The following is a 21,548-nucleotide window of genomic DNA, read 5'->3' on the forward strand; positions in this document are numbered from 1 at the left end:
TTAAATTGTCTGGTTTAGCTCTCTTTGAGTGAAATTGATGAGCTTTGTATTTATTATATTTCTCTTTTCAGAGTAGCAATTTACTCCCTTCCAATACTTTGAATTTTGTAGCATAAAGAAATAGCTTCCTTTTCTTGAAGTGCCATCAACTTTAAAAGTCCCTTGACCAACACAGCTTATTTGTTGAACTTGATTTCCACACGTAAGCTGTATTTTCTAAAAAATAAACTAACCCCATCACTAGTATTTTAAGCACACTTTTGTGCTTAATTTGGCATTCTTCTGAAAGACTTTGTCTAGATGGCTCATGGCGAAAAAGTGAGTTAGCAGTCCTCCTGCTGAAGTGATTCTAATAGACAAAATAATTCATGTTACTAAGTGGAGTTGCTCAGGACTCAGAAAGAAAGGGCAGAAGTAAATGAAACAATTTGAAAACTAAAATAACAAATAAGGCTTCTTCCTTCAAAAATTTATTATTTAGTTTTCCTCGTAGTTGTTCAGTCACTACTAAGTCATGTCCAGCTCTTTGCAACCCCATGGACTGCAGCACGCCAGGCTTCTCTATCCTTCACTGTCTCCCAGAGTTTGCTCAAACTCATGTCCATTGAGTCGGTGATGCTATCTAACCATCTCATCCTCTGTCGTTGCCTGCTCCTCCTGCCTTCAATCTTTCCCAGCATCAGGGTTTTTTCCAATGAATTGACTCTTCGCATCAGGTGGCCAAAGTGTTGGAGCTTCAACTTCAACATCAGTCCTTCCAGTGAATATTCAGGGTTGATTTCCTTTAGGATTGACTAGTGTGGTCTCCTTGCTGTCCAAGGGATTCTCAAGAGTCTTTGAAAGCATTAATTTGTCACTGCTCGGCCTTCTTTATGGTCAAATTCTCACATCCGTACATGACTACTGGAAAGACTATAGCTTTGATCATACAGACCTTTGTCAGCAAAGTTATGTCCTTGTCCTCATAGGAAAACTCAAAAGTACTTTAATGAATTTATATACTTATAATATTTTTAAAACATTCTTCTCCCCACCCATACCAAAAATGAAACTGGAAATAACTTTTCTCTCTTGTTCATTTATAATGAATTTGTAAATGACTCCAGCAAAAGCATGTGTATGTTTTAATGTCTGATGTAGGCACTGTTTTCCATTTATTTGACACTTTGAAGAATTGTTTTCCAATTAGCTCCTTGAAATTGTGTCCAAGCTAAATGGACACTATTTTTTAAAACGTTGCTGAATATATTTGTTTCTTCAATTTCTTACAAGGTCTTGAAAATTAGGTGTAATCATCCATGTTTGATGAAATCAGGACTTACTTATTTGTGAAATTATTCAAAATTTAAATTCCATTAAATTACTCTTTCTCCATTTGGGGAGTAGGCAGAGGTTAAGGGAATGGGACATAAGGCTAAATAATGAGCTAACTAATTCTCATCAAAAATAATAAAGCCTATTTCACTTATTGGGTAAGGTAGTCATCAGGGAATCCCTCATTCCAGATAATTCACAGCTTTATTCAATATATTCATCAAGAATAGTTACTATGTAGTAAATGCAAATGGTATGAAGTGCATTATATGTAACTTTTAAAATATAGTCATGAAATGCCATAAATTTCTATTAATAAAATCTAGGGAGGCCTATGAAATTGTTGTATGAATAGTTTTGCATTGCACACAAGCATTTTGCATCTCCATATTAAGCATTCATCAACATCCTATTCAGAACTTCAGCTAGTTTTTGAAGACCAATTTCATATTTTATAATAGTGACATGAAGTATTTTACTGAGTTTAAATCATAGGAACTAATTACACTATTAAAAGGAATTAAGAAGCCTTTGGCAATATGTTTTTATCTGTAATTGCTTTAATTTTCTACTTTTAGAAAAGTAGGAATAATTTTTGAAACAGGAATTATTTCATATTTCCTGGAGTTAGCAATAATAAAAATGCATATGTAAATTGCATACAGGCAAATTAGATATAGGGGCTCCCTCGTAGCTTAGCGGTAAAGAATCCACCTGCAATGCAGGAGACGTGGGTTCAGTCCCTGGGTTGGGAAGATCCCCGGAGAAGAAAATGGCAACCCACTCCAGGATTCTTGCCTGGAGAATCCCATGGACAGAGGAGCCTAGCCGGCTAGAATCCACAGAATTGCAAGAGTTGAACATGGCTTAGCAACTAAACCAGCACTGTATTAGATATAGATGTGTCTTATCTGTAATTTTTATACTAGGTTAATAGAAATATGAGAACGTGGATAACATGGATAGAATGTATGATTATTTAGCAATTTTCTACTTGGAAATATTTTTATATTTACTTTTTAAGAAAGTGTGCCTTGTGTCAGTTATTTATACTCTGAAGTACCTCAGAATCATCCTCCACCAGAATTATTGTTCAAAGAGCAACAGAATCCCACAGCTAAGACCCAGTGGGACACTTTCAAATGTTGTTCCAAATTTAGTGCTTTCTAAATGTTAGCCCCACATACTCTGGAGAAGCTTCTGTCTCTTCTAAAAACAAACCCTTGGGTGGAGAAGAAATGTAATATTTTCTCAATCTAGGGGTGAATTAGAAGCAAAAGTGGGGAATAAAGTTATATTCTCAGAAATAATCAGGTTATTTATGGCCGTTGAATTAAGCTGATGTTTTGAAGAAGAGTGAAGTTGGTAAATTTGGATAACATATCCACATACCTGCACTGCAGAAGACTGACTTTGGCATGTCTGCATAAGCCTATATTAGTTATCATTTAACCGTTCTCTCTTCTTTCTAGTCTTTTATAGAAAATAGCAAGTTCTTTGAACAATATGAAGTGACATACCAGATCTTGAAACAGACAGCTGAGATGTATGTCAAAGCTGATGGTTCAGGTAAAATACAAGACGGAATTTGTTGTAGTATTGAATACAGCAAACTTTAGAACCTACATGTTTCTGTATGATTAAATCATTTTTCCTCAGCAGAATCTTTGGGTGTCCATGCCATTGGCCTGAAAAGCTGTATTGGATTCAGTTCACTTGACTTTGTGTTATGCCTCCCCTGCATGTGTGTGTGCGTATGTGTGTGTGTGTGTGTGTGTGTGTGTGTGTGTGTGTGTGTGTGTGTGTGTGTGTGTGATTTTCTAAGAAAAAGGAAAATAAGTTTTCATTTTCTAAATTGTAATGTTCAAACCTATTTTAATTCCAATGGTTAAAGGCAAACTAGGACCAACCTGAATATTATAATAAAATAAATGAAAACTTAAGTTCGTGGAAAGACACAATTGTAAAATGTGTCTGTTTCATTTTGCAGATATATTTCTTATATTTGCTGAAAATGAACTATAGCATTTATGATTGTACTATATATGTGTCTATCTGAATGCATATAAATGCAAAGAAATATGTGCCATCTATTATTAAAATATATCACTTATCAGAACTTTTAAATATTCATTGTCTTTAATCTTTATAAATGCCTATGAATAAGATAACAGTATCCCCAACATGAGCTGAATGTGATTCTAGCATTACATCTATTAAATTTAAAATTCTAGGAGGAATTATGAATGCACTCCAGTAGACCCTGGAAAAAAAGGTGTGGTGGATTTAAAATATAAAACAGGGATTGTAACTTATCTGTTTCAGTGGAAGAAGCTGAGAATGTGATGAAATTCATGAGTGAAACCACTGCGCAGTGGAGGAACCTCTCGGTGGAAGTCAGGAGCGTGCGGAGCATGCTGGAGGAAGTCATCGCCAACTGGGACCGATACGGCAGTACTGTGGCTAGTCTTCAGGCCTGGCTCGAGGACGCTGAGAAAGTGCTCAATCAGTCAGAGCATGCCAAAAAGGTAAGACTGCTCCTTAGAACAGGAAGCAGGCACAGGCGAATTTGGAAATAGGTGACTTTCACAGCAGAGTTCTAGGGGGTGTCATGTGTTTGCATACGTGTCACGCAAATCCTGGCTTTGCCTTTAACGCTGCACTTTCAGGTCAGTAAATTATTTTAGACCAAGAAATGTTCTGCTTTTTAAAGCTTAACCTTAAGACAGTATTGGATTTTTGCATTCAGAGAGCCATAACTGATGGAGGGGCAGCCAAACCCAATGGACAGCAGAGGGCGCTATACACACAGTAAGGTCTATGACTTGGGCGCAGCCTCTGTGGATTTCCTAATTTAAGAGAGGATGAAAACAACTTTGGGCTTCCCAGGAATCCACCTGCTAACGCAGGAGACACGGGTTCGATCCCTGGGTCAGGAAGATCCTCTAGAGAAAGAAATGGCAACCCACTCCAGTATTCTTTCCTGGAAAATTCCATGGACAGAGGAGCCTGGTGGGCTACAGTCCATGGGGTCAGAAGGAGTTGGATACGAGTGAGCAACTGAATGCTGGTCATTTAAAACAGTTTTGGCTAACATAGCCCTAAATCTGTGTGATGGCATTATACTGATTCAACAGATGGGTGACCACATGTTTGTCTCTCTGGAAGTTTGTTTTTGGATTTTATCAACTGTCAGTCAAGGTCTTCTTCTGGGTAGGAGTGATTTTCTTTCCTCCAGTTACAGGTGTGTGCAAGAATTGCTGTCTTTAATATCACTTACATTAAAATGTCACATGAAATGGACTGATTTCTGTATATATACTTCTCAATGGGAGTCTGATATTTTCTCATGGAAAAACAACTTTTATGTAAAGCATTAAAATGCCAGATCCCCATTAAGAGGTATAGCACTTATATTAGAATTACTGCTTGTCATTCAAGATTGGTTCTTTGATTATTATGTTATACAAGCAGATGTATAATTTTTATGCTTCCCATTCTATATTTCATATAGATTAAGTACTTTTGTGTACCTGAGCAACCGTAACCCAAACAGATTTTGGCTTTTCTGATTAGACTGGCAGTGCCAGCAGATGTCATATGTGTTAATTTCATCCAAGGGGATATAACCACCAGAAATGGAAGTGTTCTCACCAGTTTTTGTAGGAAGTCCTCCCACACATGACTTGTGAAATCGATTTGAATTATGGTGTTCTTGGTTTTTACCATGGTGCGTACATGTGTGTGTGCACATGCCTACAATTTGAAATCAAGTGGAAGCTGCTGCATCATCAAATGTGTAACCTTAAATAAGGAAGGATGTCACTGTATTATGTATTCTTGGCCCAGATAATTACTTTTTAAATTTTTCTGTTAAAAAAAAAAAAATTTCCATGAAGAGTTTATCTCCATGATTGTTAATTATCTTCATGGACTATATTCAGATTTTAATATTTGATTTTAATATCAAAAGTAATAAGTAAAAAGTTTCTTAAGATACACACACACACACACACACACACACACACATATATATATATATATATATACCCTAAAGCTATAGATTCCCTAAAATATTATACCTCTTATATGACTCTGACACTGGTATTTACTTGCCTGAAGAACAGAGGCACAAGTCCCTTACATTTACAGAAATTCAGCTTTTTCACCTGTAAAAGAGGAATAACAAAACATGGTCATCATGTTTTGTTTTGTCTTCAGCAAAAAGATATGGCATACATGTTCTTATGAAAAGACACAATTTCTAGCTTACATTTTTTAACTTGTTAAAAATTTGAAAGAGAGTTAAAATTCACCTTAAAATTTGCACAAATTTTAGAACCAAGGTATTTCTCATGGTCTGGTTACTTTCATATCATTTATTAACTTTTGGTTTATGGTTTGCAATAGCATGTATTGTTTCTTGTTTAGGATTTTTTCCGAAACTTGCCTCATTGGATACAGCAGCACACTGCCATGAATGATGCTGGCAATTTTTTAATCGAAACGTGTGATGAGATGGTTTCCCGTGATCTCAAACAGCAGTTACTGTTGCTAAATGGGCGATGGAGGGAGTTGTTTATGGAAGTCAAGCAAGTATGTTTTTCAAATATGTTTATGCCTAGAATATGGGTGTGTCATAAATGTGATAAACAGTCTGTTTAGAGATTCTTTATTGTTATAGCATGGGCTTATTAAGGCAGAGTACAGATGTGTTTAGAACTGTTATGTTTCTATTTGGTCCTTTATTCTTTACAATTTGTAATGGAGGAACATAACAGAAATGTATAGTTTGATTAAGGATTAAGTTGACATATGGAGCTTGCTTGCATGGAATGATTCATGCTTTAAATCATAATTCTTTGCTTCTATGCTAGCTCCTTTCTTCTTTTCACAGTAATTTGACTAACTTCAAGTGTATCTAAAAGAAGAATCAGGAGTGAGAGTCTTTCCTACCACCTAACAATTCCAGATAGTATGTAGAAGTGAAAGTTACAAGCTTCCTGAGTCTTGGCTTAATGGTTTTCTGTGTTGCCCCACTTCCTTTTCTGAACAGTATGCTCGAGCTGATGAGTTGGACAGAATGAAGAAAGAATACAACGACTGTGTTACTGTCCTGTCTGATTTTGCAACTGGAGCCCATAGGAAACTTTCAGAGCCCTTAGAAGTCTCTTTTATTAACGTCAAGTTATTAATTCAAGACTTGGAGGTGAGCTGGTTTTCTGGAACACAAAGTGAAAAACCTATTCTATTGTGTAAAGAAAGATCAGTGAAGTTACTTAGGTCATTACAAGAACTGTTTCTGTGTCTCCTTGGCATCACTGTGACATGTATGCATATTCTGATTTCTGCCTCTCATGAAAAAGCTATCTAAATTTTTTAAGATGTGTATTGACCATAGGGTAACTTCAAAATAGTTTTTTAATATAAATTTTCATTTTCTATGACCAAATCATAAAGTACTATGGAGAAATAGATGTCTGGAGATACCTCTACATAAATGGCTCCAACAATAAAGGATTTACTAAATGAATTGTGCTATTTACATATTTTGAATACCCTACGGCTCTCAAAAATGAAGCAGTGGAAGAATATTTAATGATACAGAATGACTTTTCCAATACATCATTAAGTAAGAAAAGCAAAGCAAAGCATCATCCTTTTCTTGTAAAAATAAAAAATACGTGTAAATACACACAGGAAAAATATTAATTTTGTTTAAGTAATTTTAGCAGAGCCTTGTGGTGGTAGGGGTGTTGACTCTGGTGTGAGAAGACCATATTAAATTTTCATTATTATCTCTAATTTATAAATTTCTGCAATGACAATGTGTTACTTGTTTTAAAGAAGTAACTTGTTTCATTTTTAAAATCAGAATTGCCCCAAATTGTTAACATGCATTTACCTGATGTAATATTTACAGATTACATTAATATGTATTTTGAAAGTATAAAGATTACTTCTGCTTATCTTTATGTTAGCCTAAGGATTTATGGTGATATTTAAGGAAATTTATTTGTTAAATTCTATTCATTTTATTTATTTTCTTATATTTAGTTCTATTTATTTTCTTAAATCAATATATCATGTGTTAGTAATGAAGGGAGGTAATCATTGGACTCTCCAAAAGATTATTGCAAGTATAGAGTTTTATTCAGTACATACTGATTTGTATCCATTTGTGAAATCTTGAAATTAAGAGTAAATGTATCATGTGTTAACATAGCTGTTTCAATGATTCATGTAGGATATTGAGCAGAGGGTGCCTGTGATGGATGCTCAGTATAAGATGATTACAAAGACAGCGCACCTCATTACCAAAGAGATCTCCCAAGAAGAAGCTAACGAAATGTTTGCAAGCATGTCTGGGCTCAAAGAGCAGCTAACCAAGGTGGGAAAGTATTTTTAAAGCATGAAACTCCATTCAGGACCAACATCACTTTCAGCTCGTCTTACTATTCTGTCACCGCAGGCAACTCATTCACTTGTTAGCAGATCCTGTATTTATTTCTTATTGGGATTCTTCATCTATAACTTTGTCATGAGCTTTAAGAAATGAAACTATGGAGCTGATAACTAAAGCCTTGACTCTTTAATGTAGAAGTACTAGTAGGTGTATCTTAATAGGAAGATAAGCCTCCTCTGGAAGAACCAAGGACCAGTTAGGAGTGATGAAATGGGAAGCCAGGGGAGGAGAGAAGGAGGAAGACATCATATATTTAAGTGAGAAAGAATTCCAGTAAACTCTTTAATTAGGATGTATTGATATTGGACATACTTACATGCTCTTTATTACACCATTTCTTTTCATTAACACAACCACAAAATAGTGAAATTCTGCCCTCTTCATCTCACAGAGCTCACTTTGGACTTAAGATACATACATTTATGCCACTTCTGTGCAGGAAACTCAAAGAATACCAAATGACCCATAAGTCATTTCTATTCTATTGAGGGGTTTTCTTTAACAGCTTTGGAAGTTTTCATTAGGATGTTTTATCTATCTAAAGTTGCATTTTGTAAAGATGATATTGTTTTCAAAGTCCATTTAAACTGGGTAATTAATACCTGTTTTTTTTTTTTCTCTTAAAAAAAAAAGGCATGATTATGTAAGTGAAGAGAAAATTATGTAATGAAGAATTGGAAAATGAAGGGAAATAAAACAGAAAACCCTATTAATTAGGAAAGGAAATTTAGAAAGAGAAGGACCAGTATGAAAATATGAAATCAACTGTGGAGAATTCATTTAAAAAAGGAATAAATGAGACAGGTAGAAGAAATAGGAAGAATCACGATCATGAAAAGAAGAGAAAATTTTGTCAAACTGGTATATACGAGAATGCTAATTTTAAATCCTTGCAAATATTCAAGGTTATTTATAAGGATTTGGTATAGTTTGGAGTCAACATTGTCAATTAGATAACTTTCAAGCAGCCTTTAGAGTTGTGTCTTAGGCTGGCACATCTCAGCCTAGGTTAGGTTTAGTGATTTAGGGCAACTTCTGAGAAAGCAAATTGCTCCTTTAGACACAGGTAAGTCATCACAATTCCTTATTGTGTAGCATTACACAAATGGTGTAACAATTCCTTATTAGATGTAGCATCTTGGTAAGTTTCCTGTTGTGTTTGGAAAGCATACCAATTATTACGCATGTCAGCAGATTCTCTTTATTTTGTTCAGTAATTTTAACAGAGACCTGTGGCAACAGGACAGTGGCTTTCTTTAGATGAGTTTCTCCTTCATTTGGTATATCCAAGAACATGAGAATAATTACAACATAAAGAAAAAATAAATGGTCTACTAACAGATACTTAATTTCCTTTCCTTGGTTTCCAAAAGCATTGGGTTAGCCAAAAAGTCCGTTTGAGTTTTTTCATACCTTCTTAGGGAAGATATAAGTGGATATTTTGATCAACCCATAGTACTTTGGGAGCAACTCTAAATAAAATGAGGGGGGTCAAGGAATTCTTGCAAGATTGTATGAGTTCCTGGATTCCAACAGATATGAGAAAGCAGACACTTGATGGAGATCTTCATCTTCAGGACCTCATCATGAAGATAAAGGCAATGCAGGTGTATGAGTTAATAACATTTATTTAAAAGAGAAGTAACAGATGAGAACTGGGCCAATTCAGATGGGGGAGAATCAGCATGGGAACCTTTGTGAAAAGATTGGTATATGACATGAGTGTTTGGTGTGAGTGGGATGTCGATGGGGAAAGACTGGCTAGGCATGGAGCTCGAAGGGCGTTAGGAGAGTCACAGGACCTCCCCGGGAGGAACACGTCAACAAGTTTGTAATTTTTTCTAGAGTTAAGGGGTCAAGTAGTGGAGTTATTAAAAATAAAGTTCAAAAGTCCAGGTTGGCTTAGATAATGACCATTCATGACTGTCTTAGGTCAGATTTTGAGCCCAATGTGAAGATGGGTTGCAGAGTTCATAAAATGGAATTTGATGTCATCTGGCTCACTGACATAATTTAGATGAGCAAGACCCATCCAGGTGGATGATTTAGGTGTATTTTCATGAGAAAGCTCCGTAGCATTTACTTGTCTCAGTGGTACAATGGTAGTGCTTTTTTTTTTAACATCAAAATTTAACAATACACAGGAAATATCATTAAAGAGTATCTCTGGAGATCTGTGAGCACGAAACGACCCTATAATGAAGAAAGCATTCCTGGGAGCTATGAATAGTGCCCTGAGCTCATGGTCTTTCCTGTTCTTCGATGGAATCTGTGTCCTTGTTTTTTTAAAGGTCAAAGACTGTTCCTCCCCACTCCTTTCTGAGTCTCAGCAGCTGTTGGTACCGTTGGAGGAATTAGAAAAGCAGATGACGGCCTTTTATGACTCACTTGGGAAAATTGATGAAATTATGACAGTTCTTGAACATGAGGCACAATCTAGCCCTCTTTTTAAACAGAAGCATCAGGTAAGGAAAATTTTCTTTCAGGAGACCTAGTTAATTGAATGCATAGGCAGTCACACTGAGGTGCATATGATGATAGAAATTCAGAAGATAGGAGAAGAATAGTACTTTTAATAGAATAGTACTGTCAACTCAAAACAAAAACGCATGGCCAAAGATGAAAACCCTATCCACTATAGATAGATAAAAAATGTTATATTTCTCTATATATTTATGTATAGGTGTATTTACATAGGGGCTTCCCTGGTGGCTCAGTGGTAGAGAATCCACCTGCCAAATGCAGAAGCCAAGGAGCTGTGGGTTCGATCCCTGGGTTGGGAAGACCTCCTAGAGGAGGGCATGGCAACCCACTCCAGTATTCTTGCCTGGAGAATTCAATGGACAGGGGAGCCTAGCAGGCTACAGCCCATGGGTCGCAGAGGGTCAGACACGACTGAAGTGACTTAGCATACCTGCATATTTATGTAGATAAAAAATTGTATAGATAAATTTTAAACTGTATATATTTAGCTATGTACAGAAATAAATAATTGCATTCCATTCTGTCCAGTGTCTATCGTCTGTGTCTTATGAGATCTTTTTCCGCCTCTAGGACCAGACCGGTCGACATGACCATAGCATTCTGGAAATGTATTTGGAGTGAGCAAATCTGCATGCAGAACAGCCTCCTACTGAGAGTGACAGTTAATTGGCTTATTTAGTTGGTTTATTATAAATGAACTTAAGCAACAGAGGGTAAAACTAATGGGCAAAAGTTTGCCACTGTATTCATCAAAATAGATTCATGGAAGGAAGGCAGTGCCACTTAGCAGAAAGAGCAGAGAACATCTGAAGTGAGTCAGACAGGTATTCAGATCTGATACAACAAATTGCAAAACCTTGATTAGCTTTATTTCCTCACATTGAAATGGGGGTGGTGGTACCGAAGTTGAGAACTTGTTGCAGATATTACATTAAATGTTCTATAATATGACTAACACATTAGGGCATATACTCTATAACTGGTAGCAATTAACATTACTATTATTATTAATGATAAGTCACAATGATGATGCCAATGCAGGAGATGCAAGAGATGTGGGTTCAATCCTTAATCCCGGAAGATTCCCCTGGAGATGAAAATGGCAACCCACTGCAGTGTTCTTGCCTGGAAAATTACATGGACAGAGAAGCCTGGCAGGCTGCATTCCATGGGGTCGCAGAGTTGGACATGACTGAACAACTGAGCATACACGCAATGATTATACCATCAAACCCTATTCTAATGGGTTCTCATCATATTAGTTAAAGATTGTTTTTCATTTTGAAACCATAGTGCCATTTCCTATGTTCCCAAATTGCTATATGTTTCCATCAAATAATCCTTTAACAATTAAAATTGCATTTACTATTTTTAATGATAAAATTTGAGTAAGATTTTTTTTTAAGGCTTCCCGATAGCTCAGTTGATAAAGAAGCCACCTGTAATGCGGGAGACCCCAGTTTGATTCCTGAGTAGGGACGATCCGTTGGAGAAGGGATAGGCTGCCCACTCCAGTATTCTGGCCTGGAGAATTCCATGGACTGTACAGTCCACGGGGTCACAAAGAGTCAGCACAACTGAGCGACTTTCACTTTCACTTCAAGATTTTTCTAACATATGTTCTTCTCTAAATCTTCAAAAAGAACCAAGTATATCCTTACTCTGTCTCCCCCAAATAAAACAGAAACCTGCTCTTAATATTTGCGTCTAAGTTACCCAAACTGGTATCCAAATTGCCAGTTTGAAATATTTTTTCAAAGCAGTCAAGGATGCTGAAGTGCAAATGATGTCGATTCAAGTAAAAAATATGACTCTTGCCATGGAACTGAATAACGTCCATGCTGTCTAAGGCAGAAATCGCCAGGCTCCCAGGATACAGTCAGGCTTCCTCTGAGTCACCATCGCTTCTCATCTGCAAACGCGTGACAACCGCCAAGCCTTCCCAGGTCCACTAGTCTGCTGCCTTTTGTGTTATAGTGTGGGGTCCACTTGGTGGCTCAGTTGGTAAAGAACCCACCTGTAATGCAAGCATCTGCCTACAACGCAGAAGACCTCGCTTTGATCCCTGGGTCGAGAAGATGCCCTGGAGAAGGAAATGGCAACCCACTCCAGTATTCTTGCCTGGGAAATCCCGTGGACAGAGGAGCCTGGTAGGCTGCAGTCCATGCAAGAGTCAGACATAATTTAGCGACTAAACCACCAACCAACCTGGGGTCCACCATTTTATTAATGAGGTTGACAGTTTGTGACCCTTAAGAATTCAAATGTTGTATATTTTAGGATACACAAATGATATATAATCTACTTCAACTAAGTCAGTAAAGTATAATATGCACTGGTATTAAATTTATTGAGACAGATTATAGCCTGATACATGGATTGATTTCATTATTGTTTTTACAATAAATTATGGACCTGTTAGTTGGTAGGAGGAAGGCACGCACCAGGCAGATAATAATTTTGATGCTCTGTCATTCTCTTGATATTAATAAGGTAGGCATGAAATGTAAAAAATTTCAGAAACCTCAGCATGACATTTAAATGCCTTATATAAAAGGCACTGACTTCAGTGATTGCTTAAAATTGTGCTCTTCTGAAAAGCACCACCTCTCCATACTTTAGGTTTTACTTATTGCAGATTAAAAGCCTAAAAGCTATATAATGCTGTTAATGTTTTGTAATGGTTACTCTCCTTTCATGCCCTTTCAAATACTATTGTTGTGGGTTCCCTTTCCTTGTAGGAACTATTAGCTTGTCAAGAAAGCTGTAAGAAAGCCATGACTCAAATTGAGAAAGGCAGTCAGAGTGTTCAAAAGTTTGTGACCTTGAGCAACGTGTTAAAGCATTTTGATCAGACAAAGCTACAGAGGAAGATTGCAGATATGCATGTTGCTTTTCAGGTAAGTTCTCTGCCTGCTTTCGAGATGTGAACGAGGAAAATTCCAAGACTTTTAATTACCGCATTTCATGTCTTCACTCTTGACAAATGGCTCATCTGCTGGTGTTTGGAAACCAATAGTTTTACTTCTTCTTTCTCTGACATTGTACTTCTGAGTAGCTCAGTTGGTAAAGAATCTGCCTGCAATGCAGGAGACCTGGGTTTGATCCCTGAGTCAGGAAGTATGCTGGAGAAGGAAATGGCAACCCACTCCAGTACTCTTGCCTGGAGAATCCCATGGACAGAGGAGCCTGATGGGCTATAGTCCATGGGATCACAAAAAGTTGGACATGACTGTGTGACTAACTTTCTTTTTTCTCTGATATTAATTAATATTTAAAAGGGTTGATTATTCTCATCATCATGACATGTATTCCTTCCAAGTGTTTTTTGAAAGAAACACTATTCTTTAACAAATGACATTTGCAATGACTGGAGATTGATATCCCATTATGATTTTTTTTTTTTTTAATCAAGAATATGGTAAAGAAAACTGGAGATTGGAAGAAACATGTGGAAACCAACAGCCGCTTGATGAAGAAGTTTGAGGAGTCTCGAGCCGAGTTGGAGAAGGTGCTGAGGGTCGCTCAGGAGGGCCTGGAGGAAAAGGGGGACCCAGAAGACCTGCTGAAGAGACACACGGTGAGTGCATCCCACGTGGGCCCTTGAGGATGTGAGGACGTGAGCAAGCCATCTTGGATACAAAATAAAAAGAGTGTAATGATCTCATACAGAGAAGCAGAGAGAGACAGGAAGAGAGACACAGAGGGAGGGAAGAAGAAGAAAATGGAGGGGGAGGAGGAGGGAGGGAAGAAGGAGGGGGAAAAGAGAAGGGGAGAAAGGAAGGAGAGGGGGAAAGGGCGAAATGAGTCAGGAGAGCAGGAACTTGTTAGATATGAGACCCCAAGAAATGACAGCAAAAAGAACCTCAGAAGGAGTTGATAAGCTGCCCTATAATTGGGCATTCTTGAGCCCCTGGAGTAGCAGAGAACCATAGGAGAGATAATTCAGACTCTCCAAACTACTTATTCATTATTTAGCTGAAACACTCTTTCATGACCAGCATATGCTTCCTAAGAGAGAAGTTTAGGGGGATGGCTAAGTTTTTGTGCTTATACCATAACTCTGCCATATCACTCATGGCATAGGTGCCATGTCACTTGAAGTTTGGTAGCTGATCTACAGCTTGAGCCAGTATTGTGAAGCCATCTCCCTGTTAATCATACTCATTTAAATTATATCAGTATTGAGAATATGAGTAATCTCTTAAATGGTATATGCAGATGATTCCCTCTGACAATGTATACTTTTTTCCTGAAATTTCAGTGGAAATTTATGTAAGCCACACTCTCAGATGATGAATGCAATGCATTTGTCATGCAGCTGATGGATTTAGGTTTGATGTCTATGACCATCCAACATCTTCTTCAAATTTATACACCTCTACTCTGCTGTTCTTTCTTTTGAATCACTGTGGCTTCCTAGCATACATAATCCTAAGACTTTGTGAGACTTAGCCATGTATATTTGTGCATGTGTTGTATTCATCTGCCCAGGCTACCATAAAAAAATACACAGATTGGGTGGCTTAAGCAATAGGAATTTATTTTCTCAGTTCTGAAAGCTAGAAGTCTGAGATTAGGGGACTAGCCTGGTTGGGTTCTGGTGAGGACTCTTCCTGATATGCAAATGGTTACCTCACTGTGTCCTCACATGGCAGAGATAAGTAGATGGGAAGATCTTCAGTGTCTCTCCTTGAAAAAGGGCACTAATTCTTTCATGAGAGGCCCACCCTCAGATATCATCACACTGCAGGTTAGGGCTTCAACATATGACTTTGGTGGGATGGAACAGTGGGGAGGGGGCAACACAATTCAGTCCACAGTTTGTATGCTTGGTGTGAATGCAGAAATGTCTCATAATGAGCCAGCAAGGCCCGGAGCACACTGCAGTTAGGGAGTGAGGGATTGTGAGGTCTAGTCCTGGCTTCCACTCAGCTCTCCTGACTTTTGCCAAAGAGGAACTAAAACTCTGTTCCTGTGGGATCAAGTTTTTAAGTTCTCTCATTGGCTTTCTAGAAGATTCTATCAAATGTGAAAACTGCAGACGTTTTCCTAAAAAATAAAAAAGTCCTAGTTGAATTTCCAATTCAATGGCTTCTGGTTCATCACTGTGGATAATTATAGTTTGCTCCTGAAAACAAAATGGTAGTCGCCCAGAAGGTTTGCAGAGGGCAGCAGCTGGCTGAGAGGCTTGTTTAGAGGCGTGACTGCTTCACTGGTGTCTGATGCTTTCTTTTATTCTGGCTGACACTCATGACCACTCTCCCCCTTGTCCACGCCAGGAGTTTTTCAGCCAGCTGGACCAGAGGGTGCTCAATGCTTTCCTGAAAGCGTGTGACGAACTCACTGACATTCTCCCCGAGCAGGAGCAGCGGGGCCTCCAGGAAGCCGTCAGAAAGCTCCACAAACAGTGGAAGGTGAGTCAGGATCTCATGGGAAGGCCGTGTATCATGGATGAGGGGCGAGAACATGAGGGTGTGAGGGTTCAATGGTCAGAGAAATTTAGAAACCAGGGAACGTTATCATAGTTTTCCATCCCTTTCCCACTGAAAAAGTGGAACTTGAATAAAACGGGATAAGATATGATAGAATTTTGCTTTTCCTGTTTTCTTAAAGATTTTTTAAATTTATTTTACGTGCGCTTGCCCTGGATCTTCTTTGCCGCATGTGGGCTTCCCCAAGTGGCGATGAGCAGGGGCTACTCCCTAGCTGGCCGTGCACGGGCTTCTCACTGCAGCAGCTTCTCTTGTTGCAGGGCTCAGGCTCTAGGGCACTCTGGCTCGGTGATTGTGGCACACGAGCTTAGTTGCCTAGTGGCACGGGGGATCCTCTGGACCAGGGATTGAACCCATATCCCCTGCATTGGCAGTCTTTAACCTCTGGGTCACCAGGGAAGTCCTGCTTTTCCTATTTTTAAGTATCATCAATTTCATTATATTGCTTAAGAGTATGCTTTATTTTCCTGATTATTTTGGGGGATGGGAACATCAAGGCATTTAACTTTTTCAGCGACATTTCATAAACTCTTTCCATCTTAGTTATGTTAGGTATGCTATTGAAGTGACAAGAAATGTTTCTTATAATTTCAGTAGCATGATGTATGAAATACATCACATATATGAAATATATATTCTGGTATGACAAAACCCACTGAAATGTTGTGAAGTGATTAGCCTCCCACTAATAAAAAAAATTAAAAAAAAAAGAAATATATATTCTGTATTCATATCTCATATGAATATATATGAAAGCATCATATATATATTATGTATGAAAGTATGAAAGTGTTTAGTTGCTCACTCGTCTCTGACTCTTTGTGACCCTGTGGACTGTAGCCCATCAGGCTCCTCTGCCCATGGAAATCTCCAGGCAAGAATACTGGAGCAGGTAGCCACTTCCTTCTCCAGGGGATCTTCCTGACCCAAGGATAGAACCCAGGTCTCCTGCATGGCAGGCAGATTCTTTACCATCACAGTCACCAGTGAAGTCCCATATATTATATATATTTGTATATAAAGTATGCAATTATGTACTATATATATAGATAGGTATATACATACATGTATAGGTATATATATACATAGGTATATACATATAGGTGTACATATATATTACATACAGGTATATATATACACCTCTATGTTTGAGGTTTTCAAGGATTTTGTCATCTGGTTTAGCTTGTTATGATCTGAGACATAAATGAAAACAGTTTATTGGTTAAAGGTTCAGTGATGAACAAAGAATAATCTTTTCCCCCCAGAGAGCTTAGAGTCCAGTAAGGGAGATAATTAGTTGCAAAATAATAAAAGTACAATATATAATAAGTTCCAAAAAGTGTAAGTAATACATTGATGAAAGCTTTGAAAGAGAGTGGACCACTTGGACAGCAGAGAGGAATAAGGCAGGGAATTAGTTTTGAGCGAGGACCTTAAAGAAGCGGCAGGGATCAGGGGGCGGCAGGGAGGCAGAAAGCAAGCTGCCGGGTGTGCCCGGGGCACACAGGTTCCACCGGGCTCAGTGCGACCCGAGTGTCTTGCGTGGGCTTGTCGCTTGGAAACCGACTTCAGAATCTGCATGTCAGGGGAAGCAGCTGTAGGTGACGGGGCCCTTTAAAGGTGTCATCCTCGGGGCAGGCTGGAGGAAGCGACTCCAGCAGCAGACTCACAAGTGATGCTCTGAGGGAATACTGAGTGGTGAATTTTATATGTGTTAGCTGAAGGAGTCATGAGATCCAGAAAACAGGCAGCTGGAACACTCTCCATCAGGTTGTGTCACTTTCTGGATTTTGTTTTTCTAACCCCAGTAACATAGGATAAAAAGTTCAGCCTTTTGCATAAGAAAAACACAATTAAAGAAATACCTTTTTATATAGATAACCAACAAGAACCTGCTGTATAATGCAAGGAACTATAATCAATATTATGCAACAATCTATAAGGGAAAATAATCTGAATATATATATGTATATATTTATGTATATATATGTATAACTGAATCACTTTGCTGTACACCTCACATTGTAAATCAGCTATGCTTCAATAAAAATAAAAAAGGAATACCTTTTTACTTGCTAAATTTGATTTTTTTTAAAAAAAAGATAAAGAAATTCAAGCTTTTAAAGTTGTCTTTTAGGTTTAGCATCATCAAAAACGTACTGTGGAATAGAGACTATAATTGAAGGCTGTATTTTATTTTACATACGCACATACATTGAGTTCTCTGGGATATAATCTGTCCTAGTCTTTCCAAAGCCTTAACTCATTTTTCTCATCAGTTATCGCAGTGTTTTGTTTTAAAGGTAGTCTTTTAAATGCCATAGGAGACAAGTAGGCTAAAAATAAATTGTACAACTAAAGGGAATGATGAAGCTTATACTTGTATCAAAGAAGAATGTAAAAAGCTTCCCATTGTCAGGATGCCATTGTTTGTGTGCTGGCTTGCTTCTTTTCTTAGTGTATGCTCCGAGGAAAAGAGGACATGGCAGGTGGTCGGAGCCGTGGGCTGCTTAATCCTGGCTTTTTCTCTAATGAGGTTTCCTTGAGCACCCTCTCAACCCCTGTGCAGTGAGCATAAAATCTGTCCTTCCTACCTCATAGGGCTGTTGACAAAATTTTAAAGGACACATGCCAGGGGGAGGGTATATGGAATCAGTGTGTGATTTAGAATCAAATCCAGCTTTTCTATTTAACCTTGAGCCTCAAGGGTCTGATCTTTAAAATAGGAATATTAATACTGCATAGGGCTACTGTAAAAGTTAAATAGGATAATCACCGTGGAAATACCCAACTCACAGCAGGCTGGAAAGATTGGCTGTGATCCTGGTACTTGGAAAAGTACAAAGCACAGAGTCTCAATGCTGATGATAAGGGATTAAGTCACATTTGGGCTAAGCTGTCAAGGTGGCCCAGTGGTTACAAAAATGCCTGCTGATGCAGGAAAGGCCAGAGAAACAGGTTCAATCCCTGGGTCATAAAGATCCCCTGGAAGAGGAACTATCTCATATTTTCTCCCACTTCAGTGGGAAATGTGCATGATCAGGAATGGTATCCTATTTTTCGGACTCTCCCTATGGCATGCAGGATCTTCAAGCAGAAGCTCCATATCATTTGCTTCATCTGAAGATTGAGGTGGAGAAGAACAGGTTCTTAGCTTCTGTGGAAGAGTGCAGAGCTGAGCTGGACCGAGAGACCAAGCTGGTGCCCCAGGAAGGCAGCGAAAAGGTCATCAAAGAGCATAGGGTACGTCCCAGAAATCCCAGTGTCCCTTCAAGTATATAACTGATGCTTGCGTTTGGGTCTGAAAACACTCAATAGCTTCATTACTTTATACTGCTAGACTAGCTGGGAATCGGCCGTGAAAATATGGCAGTCTTGTGTGGCTTCTCACAGAGATTATGTAAATGCTTATTGCTCACTAGATCTTCTTCAGTGACAAGGGCCCTCACCATCTCTGTGAGAAAAGGTTACAGCTCATTGAAGAACTGTGTCTGAAACTTCCAGTCCGGGACGCAGTCCGGAACACGCCGGAGACCTGTCACGTGACCCTCAGGGAGCTCAGAGCTGCTATTGACTGCACCTACGCGAAGCTGGCGGGAGACCCAGACAAGTGGAAGGACTACACCAGCAGGTATTGTGGGTGGCTCCCAGAGAAGGCCGTGGTCTTTCCTAATTCTTTTAATTCAGACATCCTTGCAAAACAAGTCATGAAATATGTTTCATCTTACGCAATGAAGAGAATCAGATGGTATGATTGTGTGCATGCTCTTGTACAAAAATGCTTCACTGAATTTAAAGAATGAGTTTCAGTTAGAAAACCGAAACGGGGCTTCCCTGGTCGCTCAGCTGGTGAAGACTCCACCTGCAATGCAGGAGACTCCACTTTGATTCCTGGGTCGGGAAGTTCCCCTGGAGAAGGGATAGGCTACCCATCCAGTACTCTTGGGCTTCCCTAGTGACTCAGCTGGTAGAGAATCCACCTGCAGTGTGGGAGACACGGGTTCGATTCCTGGGTTGGGAAGATCCCCTGTAGAAGGAAATGGCTACCCACTCCAGTATTCTGGCCTGGAGATTTCCAAGGACTCTATAGTCCATGCGGTGGCAAAGAGTCGGACACAACTGAGCGACTTTCACTTTCACTTTCAGTCAGAAACAAGAGGGAAGCACATTACTCCCAGGTGACCCAGATGTTGTCTCTTTGAAGCAGAATTAGGTAGTCTCTTTCTCTCTGATTTCCTCATGTCACCGCAAAAGGGACTTCTGCCTCTTTGGGTTTCTGTCTCTGGTGGAGACACATGAGATCAGACCTTGGGTGTACCTTCCTCACTTCCATGTGCCCAGACTCTGAGATGCATCTTCCTCCACCACTGAGCTCCATCTGCGCTGCTTTCCCTTTGGTTCAAGTGAGTGAGCCCAGGGGCAGCCTCTTCTGCCTTGAGCTTCATGTGAAAGGAACCATGGCCAGGAAATTTGTTAATCAGTTTGCTAATGAGTTGAATGCAGTGTGTGAATCCATTTTCTCATCAGTTGATTATCAAATTTCCATGCATAAATTCAAAATGGAAAATATATTCTAACCCTGGGGATATCTTCTCCCTTTAATATGAAAATACCTGTGTTATTTCAGAATTTCTGAGTTCTCCTCTTGGATATCTGCAAAGGAGACCCAGTTAAAGGGCATCAAGAATGAGACCATTGATACTGCTAATCAAGGAGAAGTTAAACGTGCTGTGGAGGTAAGTTCTGGACCACTTTTTTTGTTACTAGAAAATAACTATTAATAAAAAAAATAATGCCAACAGTCTAGCTGATGTGTTGTTTTCTTTCTATAAAAAATTATTGACTTCCTGAAAATTGTCTTAAAATAAGTCTCCCCCTGTTTCTGTGGAGAACTGCAGGGGTGTTCTTTGTGGAATCATTGTTAGCTCTGAGATTTAGTCATGTTCAGTGCTGCCTCTAATGCCTCTTTAGCTAATGGGGAATCTTGCGAGGAAAATTATATGCATGGGCGTACAATACAGTGGAGATCAAGAACAGTCCTGGAAAACAAGAACACTGCAGGGTTTTGTATATTTTCAGCCACTCAAAAGCTGGGTTACAGAAGATGAGAGAACTGGGCATGGTCTCGAAGCATCGTTTCCGTGTCACTTGCAGCTTGGATTGGATCAGTCCCTGTGAGCATGGGTGCTGCCTGATAAACTCAGCCAGGGCGACAGAACCTCAGGCCTGAATTCAGTTTGCAGTCTGTGAATGGCACACAGCATCCCTCTCCCTCTTATCTTGGCTCTTGGCTTTGTAGACACGTGCTGTTGTGAAGTTATTTATCTTTCGGTACTTTGAACCACTGCAAGTCACAGAGTTGTTGACAAGAATATATTGTGTTATTTGGTTGCGAAGTCGTGTCTGACTCTTTTGTGACCCCAGGGACCTTAGACCACCAGGCTTCTATATCCATGGAATTTCCCAGGCAAGAATACTGGAGTGGGTTGCCATTTCCTTCTCCAGGGAATCTTCCCCACCCAGGAACTGAACCTGAGTCTCCTGCATTGGCAGGAGGGTTCTTTACTGCTGAGCCACCAGTGAAGCACTGATAAGAATGTATTTCCTTTCTAGTCCCATCCTCTGATTTTCATTTTTCCCTATTAAAATTACAATCCCTTGACATGCTAAAGGTACTCAACAATACCATGTCCATCTGTAGACGGATGTCTATATTTTCTCTTGGTTACTGTTATAGTACCAGAAAGTTCACATCTTGGAATGAAGAAACCCCTTGCTTCCAAAACCAA

At 39.0% G+C, this 21,548-nt stretch overlaps 1 protein-coding gene across 9 annotated transcripts in view; it reads left to right on the forward strand.

Annotated features, from left to right (window-relative positions):
* SYNE1 (spectrin repeat containing nuclear envelope protein 1) overlaps window positions 1-21,548 on the forward strand; it is a 471,391-nt gene that overhangs the window by 152,538 nt on the left and 297,305 nt on the right. For all 9 annotated transcript variants that reach the window (XM_065931098.1, XM_065931099.1, XM_065931094.1 and 6 more), the window contains 12 exons: window positions 2,787-2,883; window positions 3,640-3,842; window positions 5,746-5,910; window positions 6,371-6,523; window positions 7,562-7,705; window positions 10,072-10,245; window positions 13,006-13,164; window positions 13,680-13,844; window positions 15,547-15,681; window positions 18,844-19,002; window positions 19,182-19,390; window positions 20,387-20,495. In XM_065931098.1, coding sequence (XP_065787170.1) covers window positions 2,787-2,883; window positions 3,640-3,842; window positions 5,746-5,910; window positions 6,371-6,523; window positions 7,562-7,705; window positions 10,072-10,245; window positions 13,006-13,164; window positions 13,680-13,844; window positions 15,547-15,681; window positions 18,844-19,002; window positions 19,182-19,390; window positions 20,387-20,495 — 1,872 coding nt within the window. The remainder of the gene's footprint in view (window positions 1-2,786; window positions 2,884-3,639; window positions 3,843-5,745; window positions 5,911-6,370; window positions 6,524-7,561; window positions 7,706-10,071; window positions 10,246-13,005; window positions 13,165-13,679; window positions 13,845-15,546; window positions 15,682-18,843; window positions 19,003-19,181; window positions 19,391-20,386; window positions 20,496-21,548) is intronic.

Source organism: Muntiacus reevesi, chromosome 3 (genome assembly GCF_963930625.1).
Source record: "Muntiacus reevesi chromosome 3, mMunRee1.1, whole genome shotgun sequence".
Taxonomy (NCBI): domain Eukaryota; kingdom Metazoa; phylum Chordata; class Mammalia; order Artiodactyla; family Cervidae; genus Muntiacus; species Muntiacus reevesi.